This window comes from Ovis canadensis, chromosome 20 (assembly GCF_042477335.2).
Source record: "Ovis canadensis isolate MfBH-ARS-UI-01 breed Bighorn chromosome 20, ARS-UI_OviCan_v2, whole genome shotgun sequence".
NCBI classification, from domain to species: domain Eukaryota; kingdom Metazoa; phylum Chordata; class Mammalia; order Artiodactyla; family Bovidae; genus Ovis; species Ovis canadensis.
The window spans coordinates 54290487-54311242 of record NC_091264.1 but is presented as its reverse complement, the minus strand read 5'-3'; the positions used below and the strand labels follow the sequence as shown (position 1 = coordinate 54311242).

General features: G+C 36.0%; 1 protein-coding gene across 1 annotated transcript in view; it reads right to left on the bottom strand.

Moving 5' to 3' along the window:
* The window catches only part of NUP153 (nucleoporin 153), a 67713-nt gene that overhangs the window by 20267 nt on the left and 26690 nt on the right, over positions 1-20756 (bottom strand). Inside the window, exons 9-16 of the mRNA XM_069563315.1 lie at positions 19431-19577; positions 16563-16615; positions 16151-16277; positions 11085-11222; positions 10355-10453; positions 8643-8730; positions 4196-4321; positions 1543-2163 (exon numbers count right to left, since the gene is read on the bottom strand). Coding sequence (XP_069419416.1) covers positions 1543-2163; positions 4196-4321; positions 8643-8730; positions 10355-10453; positions 11085-11222; positions 16151-16277; positions 16563-16615; positions 19431-19577 — 1399 coding nt within the window. The remainder of the gene's footprint in view (positions 1-1542; positions 2164-4195; positions 4322-8642; positions 8731-10354; positions 10454-11084; positions 11223-16150; positions 16278-16562; positions 16616-19430; positions 19578-20756) is intronic.

The following is a 20756-nucleotide window of genomic DNA, read 5'->3' as shown; positions in this document are numbered from 1 at the left end:
TTGGTTCCCTTGAAACCCATCCTCGTAAGAAGCAACCAGTATTACATGGTTCTTGTTTGGTTCTTGTCTTTCCTCTCAATTAACTGTTTCAAAGTTCTATTCTTGCTACTCTCTTAAGCTAAGCAGAATTCAGTTTTAGGCTATCCTCTCTGTTTGCTCCACTCACTCACCTTACATCACCTCTTCTCTCATCATTTATTTGAAAATTATGAGTGAATGATTCCCAAATCTGTGTCTCCAGTCCAGAGTGTCTATAATCAGTTTTATATCTTAAAAAGTCTTCTCACACATATCTGTCAACTTCAGCAGCTTGAACTTAATGTATCTTCAACTCAATACATTATTCTATCCCCCTCCATTTGATTTCATTAGTATATATCACCACTATCTCTATCTATATTATTGATCAACTTCCTAATCTGTGCTCTGGTCTCCAAATTTCGTTGCCTTCAAATCCATCCTCCAAAAAGCCACCAGATGATTGAACAAAAGTACAAGTTTGACCCATCAACTCAATTAATTTTGCTCTCAGACATCCATCAACAGCTTTTTTTGTTAAAGGGACAATGAGGATGACAGATGGGAAGAGAAAGATATTTCAGAATAAAGACTCTGAAATCTTACTCCTGTAGAGATGTCTAGCAGGAATCAAGAAATACAGCACACCCCTTGTGTTAGGATAGGGTTCTAGGCTATGAAGAGCTTTTCACTGTAGACACAAAACCACGCATCCATCAATAATGCAATAAGAATAGGAAGTATAATTCCCAGGACACTTATAACATGTTTTATTTAGTATCTATGTTACCATGTATCTGTACCAAAGAATTATATAATAGCATTACAAAAACATCAAAGAGTCAAATGAATTAATTCCAAATGAATTAAAGATCAGTGTAAATCTTCAGTAACTCTTTCAAAATTGAACAGAGAAACAGGAAAAATTCAACTCTAGCTCCATTTTTCTGTCTGCCCAATAGTACTTTTTCATTAACGATTTAATAATTTATGATCATTGCAGGGTCTCTGGCAGATAGCACATACAGGTATAGGTATCATCATTAGTGCTCAGCCACACTCTTCTGATAACGTAATGCTGTCTACTCCTTAATGAAACTAGCTGTGGAAATGACCGCTAGCCACCCTCACTTCCTCTTTGAGAAAAAGAGACAGAGTAGTATTTTATTCTGTGTAAAGGTCTGAGAAAGAGTGCTCCGTTCTAAGACCTTTGCATCTGTATCACCCAACTTTGAAAATGATCACGAAGAGCCAGAAGTTTCTAATAAAAGTGCACACAAAGAAGAGGTCAAAGCAAATGCTGGACTGATTAACACACAACCTAGGTTAAGAGAACATGCAGTGTCAGTTCCAGGCAAGTCATTTTCATCTCAGGACAGTTTGGAAAATTATGACACAGGAGGAAATGCTTGTCCTGAAACATCTAAAATACTGAGGTTTGTTCTTCGCTGTTTTACAGAGAATAGAATTAAAATGTTCTATTAAAGTAATGAACAAAATTATTCCAAACAGCCATAAACGTACCTGGTTTCTCAGACATACAGGACACACACTTATTGTCTTCTGCATTATTAGAAACACAGCACACTGGACACTCCCAAGATCCCACGGGCCTTTTGAATTTGTCTGCAAATCCTAAGGCACCAGTGGTCACAGTGCAGCTGGAGGAGGAAGCAGCCGCAGTTCCAGCGCTTTCTGAAGCCACTGGCAACGGAAGGACTCGCTTAACACCAGTTCCCGGTTTCGGTGTTTCACAAGCTACACATTTCATCGCTTCAGGTTTATTCTGCACTAAACAGGTATCACAGTCCCAGGTTCCTACTGCTGGTTTAAATTTGTCTCCGAAGCCTGTCGTCCCTGGTGTGGAAACAGTCAGTCTGCCGCTTTTACTTGGTGTCCCGGTTGCAGTCTGTTTAGCAGAATCTTTTGGTAGCAATTTTGTTGCTTGGCAGGCTACGCATTTGTTGTCTGTGACTTTGTTCTGGAGTAGACAAGTATCACACTGCCACGACGACCCAGCTTTTAAACCTTCCCCAAACCCAGTTCCACTAGAAGAAAAGCTGCTTATTGCTGGTCTTGTGTGAACTACCGGGCTTGTGGTGGCAGGTTGAGCAGCAAGAGAATCTGCCTTCGGTGATGCAAAACCTACAACCGGGGGGAAGAGGTGGGTGGGAGGGGAAAAATTAGTTAATGTTTTGATTAGAATGTCTCCCTGTTTACTGTTAATAAATATTAATAACATTAATTAATATTGGGCTGGACAAAAAGTTCATTTGGGTTTTTTCCGTTAAGATCTTACAGAAAAACCCAAAACAAACTTTTCAGCCAACCCAATAATGTGATATGCTTATAGCTGTTAGTAATATTATTCCTGGGAGAAAACATTTTTTACCTTAATTACAGAATTATTACAATCCAAGAACTACTTGCGAGTTTTCACCTAAGCTGTATTTCTAGTACTAATTACATAGTTAATAACCGACAACCCAGTTAAAAGTCTACAGAAGGTGTTTTGTTTATAGTGTATCATCCTCCTCTAGGAATTTTAGTTTACTATAGTTCAGTCAACACCTAATTTATGACTTGGGGGGCTTCCCAGGTGGCTTTGACGGTAAAGAATCCGCCTGCCAATGCAGGAAACCCTGGTTCGATTCCTGGGTCAGGAAGATCCAGGAAGGGAATGGCTAATCATTCCAGTATTCTTGCCTGGAGAATCCCATGGACAGAGGAGCCCAGCAGGCTACAGTCCATGGGGTTGCAAAGAGTCAGACATGACTGAGCGACTGAACTGAACTGAAGGTATACAGGTACAATCATGAAATAATGAGGAAAGGTTTTGTGGTATCATTTAATTGATTCACTCAAGCTATACTTTATTTGGAGAAACCACCTTTCAATCCTTTTACTTTGGACCAATTAACATTTATTCTACATTCACCAAAAAACCCTCTAGACGGTAGCATCAAAGGAAAGAAAAACAGAGGAAAAGATGATATAGAAGGTTGTTAGAGGCTTTTAGTGGCACCAAGAAATAATCCAACCTAGAGCTATTTTTCCCTGAAAGACAAAGCAATTCCAAATGCTTCAGTTACTCCCAACAGACAACAATGTACTGTTTTGTTAATGATTAACCTGAGTCACGGAAGTTGGCAAAATTCTAACAGCAACCACTTCAAGGTGTTACAGTTTTTTCTTTTTGGATTTTTAAAATTTCCCTCAAGAGAACATATAACTACTCCAAATTTTTGCTTTCTGAAACAGTTTAAAAGAGGGAGTGGGCATTATGGATCCAGGCAGAGTGAAACTTCTATGATGATAGACTATAATATATGCACTTGATGCTACCACTTGGTTCATCCCAGCACAGGGTTCTGGAGCTCTGCCTATAGCATAAAATCATCTATACTGAGACTCCAGTAAGCAGTATACTAATCTATGAAATGGGAGCTACACCAAACCTCCCCAACCCCCAATCTCTCTATATCTTGTAGCAGCCAACCTTATTACTGAAACTCCTATTCACCTATACATGAACACATGTACTGGATAAATCTAAACTCTTTCAAAGCTACTACATTATCTTATAAATCCTTTTATATTCTTATTGTATACATCCCAGTTGGAATTATGCTATCCTCTGATTTTCAAACTGAAAACCCATTCCTATTTGAGCACTTACTTCTAGTCATCATCTTCAAATATTACCCACCAGCATTCATATCTTATTTCTTTTCCAGTACTACCCTCCCCCCGCCCCTACATGCACAGTGTTACAATTAGCCAATGTTTTCTTTCCACTTGGCTTTGTTATATACACACCACAACTGGGGAGTAATCTGAGGACAAGGCAGTTCAATGCTCTCAGAGAGAGACATGTCCAGGTATATCATCAAGTTTATCTACTTTTTCTAATTACTGGCCCATCTCAACATGCAATTCACATTTTTTTCTTCTATACTTGCCTCTTAGAGATTCCATTTTAGTGCAGTCCTTGAATTCTAAAGGAATAGTTTCTAAGGTCTTTCGCCTAAAAAATTTACACCTGAACTATCACTACATTCAAAAGACAAGACACCATTTTTTAAAAGCCTGAAGTACAACAAAGTGTAACAAAAGATACTGAGATGAAATCATGATTTTATAATTAAGATTTCTGACTATCTCAAGGGCATCTCACCCGGGCTCTTCAGAACATCTAAGACACTTCCTTCTTTCAGGGTTTTCGCCGCTCTGAAAGGGCTCTCGCAATCTTCATCTTGCTTCTTCTTATAGCTTGTACTGTTCACTGCAGTGGTATCTTGAGCTGTAAATTTTTGTAATTGTAAAAGATATTACGACAAGAAAAAGCAAGTTACATGCATTAGAAAGATCTTTCAATCAACTTCTAAAAAACAGAAAAAAAATTACCATAACCCAAAGATAATGAACAACGAAGGACTGTACATCTCTCCTCCAAAAGAGTAAACAAATATATATATAAACTATATATAACCTATAAATGAGTCAGTTATACATCCACTATAATGATAAGAGTCAATGAGTTCACCAGTAATCAAGATAATCAAAACAAAGCTTACAGAAGATATGGCAACTGGGACACGCTCAAACACTGTATGAAATATGCCTGATTATACAGAAACTTTAACAACTGATGTAAAAACAACATTCAGACTTTCCTGGTGGTCCAGTGGTTAGGAATCAGCCTGCCAATGCAGGGAACATGGGTTCAATTGCTTGGTCCAGGAAGATTCCACATGCCCTGGGGTAAGTAAGCCCACGAACCACACCTACTGAGGCCTGCGCACCCTCCAGAGCCTGTGCTCCCCCAAGAGAGAAGCCACCAAGACAAGAAGCAGAGAGCAGCCCCTGCTTGCCGGACTACAAAAGTCCGTGTGCAGCAAAGAAGACCCAGTACAGTCAAAAATAAAGTTTTTTGAATTTTTAAAAATGTTTAAAGCTTTTAAAAATGATTAAGTCAGATACTTCTAAAAATTCACCCTATGATTGAAAATACCTGTCAGTTATTATGCTGAAAACCTGAATGATAAATACGTGATAAAAGGGTCTAGCTACATAAATTACAGAACACTGACATGATGGAATGCTATGCAGCCACAAAAATCATTCTCAGAAGAATAGTTACGGGAAAGAGTAGGTTAGAAAGTCCAGAAGATTGTGCCTGTTTACATCTAGAGTAATGCTGTTACTTTTTATGTTTCCCAAACTTGTTAAAATGAACATATACTTAAAATAAGTATAATATCCTTATACTTAAAATACTCTACACTGTGAGTATGATGATCATTTTGTCAACACATTTTTAAGGGGGAGTGCTTCTGTTTACAGATGAAGCATCGTTTGAAAATTACCTGGCAGTTGCATCTGTGTGTGTGAGCGGAGTAGTGAAGGTAGGAAAAACAAGACTGGTCACAAAATGGCAAAGGCTGAAGCTCAGTGAAGTGCATCTGGGGATGTAGTCTACTACTCTATTTCTGAGAACGCCTGAGATTTTCAAAAGTATAAATAACCAGGTTTTTTTAAGTTTTCACCAATTTAGTAGTAATGGGTAAAGCAGTTAAAGAAAACCTATCTACCCTTACTTCACATCATGAGCAAAAATTAATTCAAAATGGATTGATGATCTAAACAAGAGAACTAAAACCATAAAACTCTTGAAAAGAAAACGTAGGAGGTACATCTTCATGACCATGACAATGAATTCTTAGGCCACCAAAAGCACAAGAAAAAAACTAAACCACTAAAATTAGCAATCTCCGCATCCAAGGACATAAGCAAGAAAGTAACAAGACAATCAACTGAACAGGAAAAAAATACTTGCCAATCACATATCTGATAAAGATCTAGTAGCCAGACTATACAAAAAGGCAAATAACTCAGCAATACAACGAGAAACCAATTTAAAAAATGGTCAAAGGACTTAAACAGACATTTCTCTCAAGAAGATATGTAAAAGGCCAAAAGCACATGAGAAGATGCTAAACACAAAGTCAAGTTTTTTAAAGCACAAGCCATCCATCGTCCTTGCTTGGTCCTGCAATCTTTCTCCATTAAAAAGAAAAAAGAAAGCTAAACATAGTCCTCAGGGAAATAAATGCAAATCAAAACCACAATGAAGCATTGCTTCATACCCACTAGGACGGCTATCATCAAAAAAAGGAAAAGAATAAGCATGGTGAGAACATGGAGAGTCCTACTGGTGCGAATGTGAAACAGGCTGGCTGCTGAGAATAAGTTTCCTTAATTCCTCAAAAAGTTAAATGTAGGACTACCATCTGACCTGTTAACTCCATTCCTAGGTACATCCTCTAAAGTACTGAAGCCAGTATTGAAACAAATACAAGCACATGTACTTTTATTAGCAACACTATTCACAATAGTCAAAAGATGGAATAACCCAGATGTCCACCAACAAACAAACAGGTAAGTTATGGTGTATCAAAAGAGCGCAGCGTCTTTCAGCCACAAAGGAATGATGCTAACAGTACACGTTACGACACAGATGAACCTTGAAACATTGAGAAGCCAGATGCAGACAGTCACACTGTGTGATTCCAGAACAGGTGGATACACAGAAATAGAACATGGATCACTAGCTGCCAGCAGTTAGGGGTACAGGAAATGGAGACAAACTGGTTAGGTTTAGGAGTGATAAACGTGTTTTGTACTAGTTAAGGTGGTGACTGCACAACGCTGTCCATGTAGTAAACGCCACTGAATGTTTCCCTTTAAATGATCAACTTCGTTCCTGTCATTGTTTAGTCTCTAAATCATGTCTGTCTCTGCAACCCCATGGACTGTAGCCCGCCAGGCTCCTGTGTCCATGGGGTTTCCCAGGCAAGCATACTGGAGTGGGTTGCCATTTCCCTCTCCAGGAATCTTCTCAACTCAAGGATCGAACCTGTGTCTGCTGCCTTGGCAGGCGGGTTCTTTACCACTGAGCCACTAGAGAAGCCCATGATTACATCTTATCTCAATTTCACCTCAATAATAAAAATGTGCAAAAACCAAAACACCATACCTACTTCTTACAACTGTGTTAAAACAAAGAAAAATCGGCTTTTATGCATTATCACATTCTATATTCCTTTACAGTCAAAACTGAATTGCTTTTAGAATTTAAGGTAAATTTTAAGGATTTCTTCAAGTGTACTCAAAGAGACGGAAAAAGATGATAATGTGAAAATTAGCTCCTATCATACAGTAATTAACCATGACTTCCACATTTTCAATCAGCTTTTCAATTACCAAAGTGGTAAGAAACAGAGGTGTCAATGTAAGAACAATTTTATATATACTACTTAAAATACACGTCTTAAAATCTCTTGAGTAATTTCCCCACATGTAATGAAACATAAAAGTTTTAACAAACTGTTACTCATTCAGGGATCATTAGTAAAGCATTAGTAAAAATGGAAGCATTTTAATGCCTTTCCCTCATAACCAGGCATGAAAATGCAATTTGAATGGATTTATTCTTTCTTGAATTCACAGTAACATTAAAGAAAGAAAAATCACATGTTAAGTACACCCGAAATATACTTGTTACTTTCTCGTACACAGGGCTGTTTTATTCAACAGAAGTTAGGACTGCAAACATACCAGTAAAATTCTTATTCTGTGCTACTTGCAGAACCTATCTATACTCTTGTCTTCCAGACCATACAAATCAAAGACCTTCTCAGCTTATGGGTCCTGGTTCTTTGATATTCTGATTTTTTTTTTAATCTATCTATAAGGGAAGATCTAGTTTTTTAAGATTCCCAAACTCAGCAGATAGTCAACACTTCTGAATAAGGCAACAGCGCCATAACTGATATCTCAGTCCATAATACCCCTCTCCCACCCACACCCCCTCAACACACTGCTGTTACTCCAAGGAACCATCTCACACTGCGCCCTGCATAGTATAAAAATCATGCCATGTTTTCCTATCATTCAAATTAAAATCCAGTTATTTATCGTAGCACTCAAGAATCTTTAGACCTTAAAGCTGCCTCTCAATCTCATGACAAATTAGTCGCTATTTTCAAAGTGCATCAGACTTCTCCTCTTGTTCGCTTGTATTTGCTGTTTGTTGGGGGAGAAGCCGTTCCTCTCAATTCTTGACCTGAGCAGCTCAGCCCAGATGATTCTTCATTTCCCAAGCACCCAATACTTGAGAGCACACATCATGACCACCACAGCAAATTCCTATGGTCTATTTATCTATTCAGATAGATAATTTTTTGAGAAATAGCCCATTTTTTTTGAGAAATTATGTACTACTACTGTCTGCAGAGGCTAATACAATCCTTATGCATAAAAATGCTTGTGAACTCAAGAGAAACTCTTGAGATGGAATCCACTGTAATTACAATGTGGAACACCCCTGAATTTCTTGTATTGAGATTTCATTTATAATAAACTGTCACTTTTTTGGGATTAAACAAAGACTGGATAAATTTGCTATTGTGACCATCCCCTTCACAAGCTGTAACTTATTCACATTTAGGGAGCTAATTATATTCACATAAAAGCATTTACAAGAATGACCAAAGGTAAAATAAGTAATTTGAAATATTAACCAATTTTTATGTAAAATATTATGAGAAAAAGTGTCTTACCTGAACTACTTGTAATTGGTTCTGAAACACTACTAGAGCCAGAAAGTTCTGTTGTTTTTGCCACAGGCACACTAAATGTAAATCCAATCTGTAGAGAGAGAAGTTGTCCTTTAACTGTTCATTTAGCTTTAAACAATCTATCAAATATAAAGCTCTATTTCAAGTCCAAAAAGTATACTGGATTTCACATATTCTAAGATTCACAGTTTTTCCTATTTTAAATCTCTAAAATCAGTGTTTCTTATAATGAATGGTGTGTCTTTAACAAGAGCATTTTAAATTTCTAAAGCATTTTTTCATTCAAAGCATTACATAAAATAATAATGTGTTCCTGATGCTCACTTTTGGGTTTCTAAATGCCATTTCCTAATAAAAAGAATGAGACTTCATGGACATTGAGTAGATTTCAGGCATTTGGCAGGGAAATTACAAAATGATCTGGAACATCTAGTTGTAACAGAAAACAAGGACACAGTAAAAAAACAGAAGGTAACATGTCTAGTCAAGGCTCTGGTTTTTCCTGTGGTCATGTATAGATGTGAGAGTTGGACTGTGAAGAAAGCTGAGCACCAAAGAATTGATGCGTTTGAACTGTGGTGTTGGAGAAGGCTCTTGAGAGTCCCTTGGACTGCAAGGTGATCCAACCAGTCCATTCTGAAGGAGATCAGCCTTGGGTGTTCTTTGGAAGGATTGATGCTAAAGCTGAAACTCCAATACTTTGGCCACCTCATGCAAACAGTTGACTCACTGGAAAAGACTCTGATGCTCCGAGGGGGAGAAGGGGATGACAGAGGATAAGATGGCTGGATGGCATCACCGACTCGATGGATGTGAGTTTGAGTGAACTCCGGGAGTTGGTGATGGACAGGGAGGCCTGGTGTGCTGCAATTTATGGGGTCGCAAAGAGTCGGACACGACTGAGCGACTGAACTGAATATGTTAAAATGATACACATGCCAAATAGAGATGGGGCAACTAGAACATTAAACTTATGTACTATTTTTTTTTTTTTTTAATATTTATGTATTTAGCTATGCCAGGTTTCAGTTGTGGTATGCGGGATCCAGTTTTCCAACCAGGGACCGAACCTGGGCCCTCTGCACTGGGTGGAGGGGCCACAAGCTGGCAGGCAGAGTCCCAGCCACTGACCACCAGGGAAGTCTCCAACTCATATACCATTGTTACTCAAAATATTTATTATGAAGAAACAAATATACAGTGGCACATAAAACCTTCCAACTTTAAAGACAATCCAAGAGACACGCTAACTAAATGCAATATGACTTAGTTGCTAAGTCTTAATTGTAACTGGATCCGGTACCAAGAGAAACAAAACAGCAATTAAATGAGAGTCTGAGGCTGATGGGTAAATCTGAATGTGCACACGATGTTACTATTAACATCATGTTACATTTTTTGGGTATGACAACTGTATTATGGGTATGCAAAGAAGTACCTTTTTTCTTAGGTGATACAAAGAAAATTAAGGGTACCAAAATATCTCCATCCTAACTTTCAAATGGTACATGAGAAGATACATACATATATACATACACATATATTTTGTGTATAGATTTTCAAAGTTTTCTGTACACCAGAATTTTTTTGGTAAGAAAAATGGCATTTCTTACCACCAATGGTATCTTAGAGCTTAAAAATACAGTATGCCTTTGGAATCAATCAATATGAAATACTCTTTGCTTGCTACTTACAGATGACGGAGGTAGTACATCTGACTCAGTAGATTTTACAATTGGAGATGAAAATCTAAACAAGGGGCTGCCAGTGCTGTTTGGAGAGGTCACTTGTACCTGGTTTTTCAAATTAAAGAAATGACACAAAAAGCTTTTTAGAAAAAGAAATTGGCAGTGAAATAGACCTTAAGCAAATTACAAAGAAGCCAAAAGCATTTTTTTTCCCTTTTAAATTTAAAAAATCACTTTTAACTTCTGAAAACTACTCAACATGTAACTGTTGTTAAGATTTGGCTTCCCTTCGAAGAGGAATATACATGATCTTGAAGGGAGATAATTACTTAAGGGAATAAAATAACATATATAAGAAAATGTTCAGAAAAAGTAAAAGTTAGGAAAAAAAGCATACAAATTTTAGGAGCATGTTAGTCCTAAAGATGTTAATCCTACTTGAGAAATTTTTTTAAAAAGCAGAAATTCATTATTAACCAAAAATAAATAAAGTATTTTAAACGGAAATGTTGTTTGAAAACAGCAATACACTCTTCCTCTAATACATTCACAAGAATTGAAGAATGTTCCCATTATGATGTACCTTTTTTTTAAAAGCCAATGCTATTTCCGTTTTTCTCAAATTTCTGACTTGTTAATTCCCATAGTGAAAATTAAGCACTGATTTAATCAGATTAGCTTTTTTAAAATAAAGAAAAAACAAAAAGCACCTCTGTGGTACAATGGTTTTTTTTACCTTATTTGTTAATGATTGTGAAGGACTAATGGGTGATGGAGAGGAAGTTGTGATCACAGAAGAACTAAAATTGAAGGTAGGCAGTGAAGAACTGGTGATGGGTAGAGAGATCTTCGGTAATACTGGAACTTCCACTTCCTAAAACACAACATATTTTATAATGACAAATTTCATCTTTTGTGTCATTCTGTTGTATCAACGTATTTTCAGCTAGAATGGATACAGTTACATGCAAATTCAGAATAAACAGGGATGAGGTAGCATATGCAGTGTTAACAATGTAGGCTCTTGAATAAGAAAAAACTAAACAAGATTTGAATCCCAGCTGTGCCACCATCCAGAAATGTGACTTTGTGAACCTATCTGTCCTCAGTACCAATTTCCTAGCTGGTGAAAATGAAAAAAAAAAAAAAACATATCAGAGTTGTGGTTTAAATACGAAACAAAGTCACTTTTGGTCTTAGCATGTAACATAAGCATTCGATGAACATCAGTACTGATGAGTTTGGTGAACTGCTTCGGTTTTTATTTCAAGGTAAGCAAAGATCTCCACTAGTCTCAAATGACCCATATTAGAACAGACAAAAATTGAGTTCCACTTCCGCTAATGGTGGAAGACCTTGTATTTAACCAATGCTCTTACAAGTAACAATTATAGGTGCTTGACAATATATTAAAAACAACCATCTGAAAACATTAGAAAGCAACCAAAAGCAAGTAGATATTGGAGGGAAGAAGATACTGAGAAGAAGGGAGGAGTTTCTTGTCCTCTTTGAGTTGGTGCCAGCTGCATAGCTGAAATTCAGAGAAAACTGCAAATCTGTTGATTGAGGCATTCAAAGGACAGACTAGGGTGACCACAGTAGCTAGAAAATAAGGGGAGATGAAGTGCCACAGAAGGGGAGTCCCAAGTCTGCATATAAACTCTCCAAATCTCTGGCAGAGCAAATCTGTGTAAACTACAGGTGTATAATAAAGGCACTTAGATAAAACAAAACTAAAACCTGCTCTACAGGTTCTTCAGGGTGTAGGGAAATGACACCAAACAGAAATTCAGATTTCTGGAAGAAGTGGAGAATATGTGAGTAAACATCTCTTCCTTTTAGTTTCTTTAAAATACACATTAAGTATGTAAAGCAAAAATGTATTGTGGATTTACAGCATATCTAAATGTAATATAAATGATATACAGCATAAAATACCAAGGAAAAGGGGTGGTAAATCAAACTATAAAGTTACAAGATTCTTAAATCTTATAGGAAATGATCATATTAACACAAAGTAGAATTTAGAAAGTTAAAGACACCATAATCCCAAGAGGACTGTGTAAATTAGGAGAAGGGTCAGAGATATAAAACCAACAAAAAATGGAATGCTAAGAAATATCCAATTAACCCAAAAGAAGGAAGCTTTCAAAAAGAACAAGAGAGAAATTAAAAAATGGGGAAAATAGAAAATAAAAAAGGTAGACCTTAATCCAACCATACGAGTAATTATGTTATTTATAAGTAAATAGGCCAATTAGAAAATTTAAAAAAGGGCAAGCAAGACTCAATTACATGCTGTAAGAGATTTACTTACATTAAACATAAAGACAGATAAATAGATTGGAAGTTAATGGATGGACAAAAATTTAACTTGCAAACAGTAATCCTAAGAAGGCATATTTTAGTATCAGAGTGGCTGGCTATATTAAATACCAGATAAAGTAGATTTCAAGACAAAGAATATTTCCAAAGACTTTTTTAAAGGACATTTAGTAATATTAAAAGGGGCAAATTATTGAGAGGCCACCTTAGATAAGGTGTACATACCAAAGAGGGCCTCAAGATAAACAAGCAAAAAATGCCATAATTAACAGGAAAAAGACAAATTCACCAAGTAAAAACTGCCAACTTTTAACTCATATCTCAACAATTCACTAGACACATACCTCCCTTCCCCACTCCCCACAAAATTCAGTAAGAACAAAGATGATGTTAGAATTAGTATCAGTCATCGTATCTGACACTTAGCAACCACGGAATACACAATGGTCAAGACTCAACAAGCAGACCATGTGCTCGGGTACAAAGCAAGTCTCAATACATTTCAAAACATTAAAATCATGACTAAATCCACTTCTAAATAATCTATGGACCATATACGAAATCAAAAAGAAAACTGGGAAAATCTTCCCAACAGAAGCACCACTATAAATATTCCAGAGGAAAACACAGGAAGACTTTTTTTGTAGACAGGGATAGGTTTCTTAGTAAATATAACGGGAAAAATGTTTAAGTTCAGACTTCATGAAAGTTAGAACATCTGCTAATCAGAAAATACTGTTAGAAAAAGGAATAGGCAAGTCAGACTGGGAGAAAATATTTTAAGACACATATCTTGACAAAGTACTTGGATCTAGAATTTATAGAGTTCCTACAACTCAGTAATAGTAAGACAACCCAATTTTTAAAAGACCAAAAGTTCTAAACTAACACTTCTCAAAAGAAGATATTATGGCCAATAAACACATAAACAAGAACAAAATATTAAGAGGGAAAGGCAAATTAAAATTACAATGAGACATCGTCATACACAAAGCAGAATGGCTAAAATTTAAAAGATGACAATCAATTATTGATAAAGATGTAGAGTAACAAAAGCCCCATCCACTGCTGTTACAATTGCTTTGGGGAAAACAGTCTGTGAGTCATTTAAAAAGTTAAACATATATCATACAGCCTCAGAACTTCACGTCTACCTTTGCTGTCTACCTGAGACTATCCCAACATTACCTAAATCAGCAGTATTCCAATATAAGATGAAAAGTTTTGGGGGAGAAACCCCACAGGCTAGGAAACCAATTTGGGCAGCCACAAATTATTAGTATCTCTTTCCTCAGAAATGTGGAGACCGTAACTTGAGAGTGGAACAAAGCAGGGACAGACAGGTTAGGGGAGGCATCCTGGGGTGCAAAACCAGCAGTTGGCAGGAACAGAGTGGGGGGTCCAGAGAAGGGAGAAAGTGATAAAGGCGGTTTGATTTTCATAAAACTCCTCACAGTAAACCAGATAGTAAAAGTCAACAAATTTTTAACCCCCCTCCAAATGTCTCAAAGCAGCAAAGTTATATTAAACACATATCTATCTGCAAGACAGCTAAAACTGAGCTATATAGATCAGTCTAAGCTACAGCTGAAGATCCTAGAAACTGTATCTTTAAAAACAGAAACTACAGGGAAATAAAACTTACAATCTATCACCTGGTAAACAATAAACCAAGCTAATGCTTTCCTCTTATCAGGATAAACTTTTAAGAAGGTAGGGCCACACATTTTACTAATAAATATAAAATCTTTTCTAAAGAATTAACTAATCCTTTATTAATGAGATACTCACTTTGTTATGTATACACAGGCAAGGCAAATAACTCATTTTCTAAATGTAATGAATCAAATCAATATAAAGAGTTTCAAGCAGAAAAGAAAAATTTGCTAAGTACAAAATTTTATATGCTACATGATCAACTTGATTTTTAAGATGTTGTAATGCAATAATACATTCCCTCCCTTCCCCACACTCTAGTGCAGCAACAAGTAGAACCTAAAGGCAAAGAGTCTCAAGACCCGTAACTGAGCCAAGGTCCCCAGCATGATCTCAAATATCAGAACCCAACAGGCATATGGCAGAAAGCCCAAACTGCTAAAGTCAAGCTTCTGATAAGTCAGAGAGGCACAAGCCCAGGACTCTCATACTGGAAAAGGGGAGATTAAAAAAAAAAAAATCATGAAAAACACAGACCTCTCACTCTAAGCAAGGCTGCAAAACAAAATACCAATAGATACGAAGGACACACACACAGAGAGCAATTTTTCAATCAAAACGTTAATTTCAGTCAACAGAAACTGTTACAGAAGACCTCCTACTTAAAAACCTAAAAACATACTCTTAATTCCTCATGGGTCAATGAGAAAGTCACAAATACAATTTCAATTAGGAAAAAAAGCACAAATCAAAGTACGATGTAAATAACTTCAAAGACTGAGCTAGGCTGAAACTGATTTACAGAAGACTGAAATGGACCCAGATGCAACTCCACGTAGTTAGAAAATATACAGTGCAACCTAGACAGAAAAGTTAATTTAACCAATCTCCAGTTAGTCCTTATCGTTTTCAAACTTTCAAGTTCAGTATACATAAAGAATTCTTCCCAGTAAAAGAACCCAAAGGGGAAAAAAAGTGGGTCAAGAGAAAACGCAAAATGGCCAAGAAACTCACAAAATGATGTCTCCTCACCCTAGTAAAGAAGGAAATGCAAATTAAAAATCCAATGGCATACCACTTCACATTCATAACATTAATATTAAAAAGAAAAGAAATCAAGTACTGGTAAAAATAAAGGAAAACCAGATCTATATACTGTTATGTAGAAGCATTAAACTATAAAACTACCCTGAAGAGCAATAAGGCAAGATGTGTATCATCCCCTACAACCCAACAATTCCATTCCTAGACAAGTAGCCTGGAGAAAGTACTGCATGTGTGCTGGGGGAGATGTGCATATATGCTCACACTGGCGTGTATAGGAATCAACCCAAATGCACCCTGCAGAATGGGCTGTGCTGAGTCTTCATACTGGATAAATATGTAACAGGGAAAACCTGCTATTTTTTGCAAAACTGATAAATTTCACAAATAGTAAGGAAAAGGCCCATGAGACAAACACATCATGTTTCAAGAATGGGCAAAACCTAACTACATAATAGTATTTTAATGGTCAAATAATTTCAATTGCAGTAGTTTTATTTGAAAAATTATGGCTTTAGCCTAGTGATACCCAAGAAATTTAAGGTATTAGATTAGGTCACAGTGAAGATGGTTTAAAAAGCCTGATAGTTTAAAACACACACACACACGCTTTTAAGGAACTGTTTCAATGGCAGATAATTCCTGTGCTGGGTCTCTCCTAACCTCATCCTTCCAAGGGACCTCCAGGTGTCCCCTCATCACCACATCAAAACTTTTAATAATGAACTTCAAGGTATTAAGATACTTCAAAATACATATTAAAGAGTGTAACCTTACCTCCTTCTCTTGAGGTTTAGATGCCACAACACGTGTTCTCTCTCGTCTCATCTTGCCACCTCCACCACCTACTCCAGGAGATATACCATTGGCTGCAGACACACTGAAATTTGGATAAGAAAAGCCACTAGGCAAAGAAAAAGAAAATTAAAACAAATGATATATTACTCTGGTCCATAACTTGTTAATTAATACTAAAAAAAAATCGATCTGCCAACAATTAAGAAAATAAATTTTCAGCTGAATGTGATCTTAAAAGCTCACAGATTTCTATGTGTAGTTTTCTATGTGTGTAGATTTCTATGTGTAGTTTCTATTTCTTTAAACTTTTTAATCTTCAAGAAGGCAGATACATATCAAATATAGGCCTTACCAAAAATATAAAGAAGCTTCACTATAAAGATGACATTACCTTTCTTGTTGCTCTCTATTTTGTCCTGGTGTTGTATTTTTTTCATAATCAGTCTAAAAAAAAAAGAACATATTTACATAGCTGCTTATTTAATTTTAACACCACCTTTTTATCTGTGAACTTTAATATTTGGAAGCAGGAATTTGACAGTTGTTTAGTTAATGAATTTTAAAATCTACAACTTATACCCTGTCACCTGAATGATGACCAAGAGTTACAGTGAGATTATATACGTAAACTGATAATAAGCACAACTGTCTTTTAAACAAAACTGTAGCATACAAATTTAATACACATTATCAACCACACAAATACTTTTACTTATGGCCTATTAAATGTGCAATCAAATTTACACGGATGGTCCTTTTGAAATGATTCTCTGCAACTTAAAGAGTTCTTCCATCTAAAGGAATCAGGGTTCCTTGGAGAAATGGCTGATTTCAGGGTTGGGGCTGAAAACTCACAAGATGAGCCTCGGTTGTTTTACAATATTAAAAAGCAACTAAGTGCTTGAAAATGATGTGAAAATATTAAAAGGACATGAGCCAGTTCAAAGGCCAAATATGGGACAGTGAGCATCAAAATAAATAATGCTAGTAAAGGATTACAATCTTATCAAATTTAAGAATTTACACTGACTTAAACAAATAAATACATAGAGAAATACATACATAGAGAAAACTTCCTACAGTAGAAAACCAACTTCATAAAGGTAGAAGAAATAGTAGAATTAGAAAACCACCATTTGGCATCTACAAATAAAAGATTCAGGCAAATATCATCAAAACTGCTAACAGTGGTGGGTAAAAAGGATATTTATACTCTCAAAGTTATCTTATTAGTTATAAAAGGTACAATACTAGCAACTTCACAGTGAAGAAATCCCATTGACACCACCTAAACTGCTGATCACAACATCAGTGCGGGACAAACTGGCAGAAAGTGCCCTGTAATATGATACTGAGAAGAGTTCAGAATTTGTTCTGTGGTATTACTACCAAAGGTGCCTAACCAGAATCTAATCATGGGCCAACAAACATCCTTGTACTCCTTCAGAAATATCAATGTTATGAAATACCAAAAAACAAACCCCCCAAAAACCAAAAAACCCGTTCTAGACTAAAGGCGATAAAGAGATTTGACAAATTTAAGACATGATCTTCCATTTTTGTTCTTTTGGGACAACTGGCATCTTAACAAAATTTGCAACTAACAGTACTGTACTGATGATAGGTTTCTTTCTTTTTTTTTTTTTTGATGATAAGTTTCTTTCTGGTCTGGGTAACTTCTTCAGGTATGTGAGGGAATTTCTTGTTTGTAGAAATACAGAAAAAGATAAAGCAAATGTATTAAAACGTGGACTTCTTAAGATTTTTCCTGCAAGTCCAAAATTATGTTCAAATTATTTTTTAAAAGTCTGATAAAGCAAATATGACAAAATGTTAAAGACGGGTGAGTCAAATTAAAGGAAATAGGTAAATACCGTACTATTCTCTCAATTTCAGTTTGAAATTTTTCAAGAAATTGAGTTGTCATGAAGATTCAATAAGCTTAAACCAACAAAGGCACAAATAGGAAGATGTTTTATAAATGGAAAAAGAACACACTTTAGTTAAATGACACAGGAAAACACACAGACCCAGGATATGAGACAAAGTAGAGGACAAATGATCTGGCCTTTTCAAATACCAATGTGCCTAGCAATTCTACTCCAGGGTGTAAGACCCAAGAGAAAAATATCGATGTCCACAAAAAAACTGGCACTTGTATCAAAGTTCATTGCAGTATTCATTACAGTGAAAAAGTGAAAAGAACCCAAATGTCCCTCAACTGATGAATGGATAAACAAAATCGCTACATCTAAACAATGAAATATTATTCAGCAATAAAAAGGACTGATGGTCTGATATGACGTGAACCTAAAAACATTATGCTAATGATGAAAATGTGGAATAAGCCAAACACTAAGAACTACTTATTTTAAGATTTCATATATATGAAATGTCCAGATAAGTAAATCTAAAGAGAAAGAAAAACGGCTGCCTCAGGCTGGAGGTGGAGGGGTGGGAAGTGACGACTAATGGATATGAGATGTGGGGGAGAGGACGATGAGAATGTTCTACAACTGACAAGTAACAAAGATGAACTGTAAACGCACTAAATCCACTGAGCTCTCAACTTTAAGGTGAACAGCAAGGTATGAGAATCATATCTCAATAAAGAAGTTATATAAAAATAAATACAGTGTGGTGAGGGTAAAGATTTGAGGTCTAGAAAGACAAAACCATAAGTAACATACTTGTTTGGATACAGGCTCAAAAAAGCAGCTACAGGGAACTCCCTGACTACCCAGTGGTTAGGACTCGGTACTTTTACTGCCAGAGCCCCAGGGTTCAATCCCTGGTTGGGGAATTAAGATCACACAAGCTAAGCAGTGGCAAAAAAACAGCAGCTATAAACAACATATGAACTAGATTATTAGATAATATTAGGAAGGAACTGACATTAACTTTCTTAAACATGGTAACATAGGAGATATTAGTGTATCATATAGTATACCAAAGTACTCTGGGTGAACAGTCATGATATCTGAAATTTTCAAACAGCTCAACAACACAGACAAAACACACAAATAAAGGTAGTGTGGCAAAATTATTTAATATAAACAATGCTTGCTAGTAAACACTAATTCAGGATATGACCAAGGTGTCAACCATTAAAAGCCATACCAATTCATAATCACTAATTCACAAACTTTACACATTATCTAGTTGCTAGACTGCAACAGTAAATTATTTGTACTTTATAATGTGTTCTTACTCATATTAATCAATACTCAAAGACTAGTGAAAATAAACACATACTCACACTGTACTCTTTATCTATTCTTTGATTAGTCTTCCTTAATTCACCAGATGGAGTCAAAGATGGTTTAAAATAAACAGTTCGGTTTGCTGCTATGGAAACTGGCTTTGGGATCATGAGTCTCTGAACAGGGGGGTACTGAGAGTCCACCTTACAGAGAGGCAGAAATCAAAGACAAACTTATTTTCATATACCAGCCATGCATGTCTAAAAATTATTTGACAATAGTTAATATAACCTAGAGACTATGAGTACCTAGTTCTAGAGAAATATACAGTGGGTGCCAAGAAACACTAAGAGGAAAAACTAAAAGTAAACGAATGGGTATTAACATTTATATTATTAATTTATGTAAGTACTAATTTATTTAGACATATACCTATATATACAAATACTTTCAAAACGGTTTCACTATTTTATTCTAAACTTAATGACTTTTCACACACATGTGACACACACAAGGAAACTTCTGCAGAGCATTTTGACTACTCTTAGATTTTACAGGATGAATTTCAAATATATGAACCAAAATTGATTTTGCCACATTTTCCCCAAATTACTATTTAAATTTTCTTCAGTTATATTTAACTAGCTATGAAAACTTGAATTGCTTAAAATGTGTGCAAATCTCTCCAAGTAAACTTTCCTCCACTGTTATTTAAAAACCAAGTCTTTACAATTTAAGTCTAATTAGCAAAGCACAGTGAAGAATTCCAAATATTAAGATAAACTGGCTTTGTTATCAAAGAACACAAGTGTTATGTCAACGTCTTTTGGTACACTGAAACACAGCAAAACTCCAGTTGGTGTGAGATGACTATAAAGCCAAGAGCTTCTACTTTGTCCAAAGATTATAATACTATGAATACAGTCCTTTCATCCAGCAGCAGCTGTGAACAATGTTGGTTTCTAGGGCAAAGCCTCCATCTAGTCACTAGATCATCCCTAAATCCTCATCACAAATGTGATCCTATAATTCAATGAGAAAGTCTATTCTGTAGACTGTTCTGATTGCAACTGTGAAACCTCAACAGCAATACTGTGCCCTGGCCTTTATATTTCCTAGCATTCGCTACCAAAATTTTACTGAAACCACTGTTGTCGTTGTTCACTTGTTGTGTCAGACTCTTGCAACCCCATCAACTGATACTATACTCAATCACCAATAAAATTTTTGTTGATGAGAACTTCTCTTATGACACAATTTTAAAATTTTATTTCTTTTGAAACAATCTGATATAAATGAGTCACAGAAAAGCAGATAATGGCTTAACTTAATCCCATCACAGCAGCCAATAATGAATTCCCTCTTGCCTTATTACAAATGTC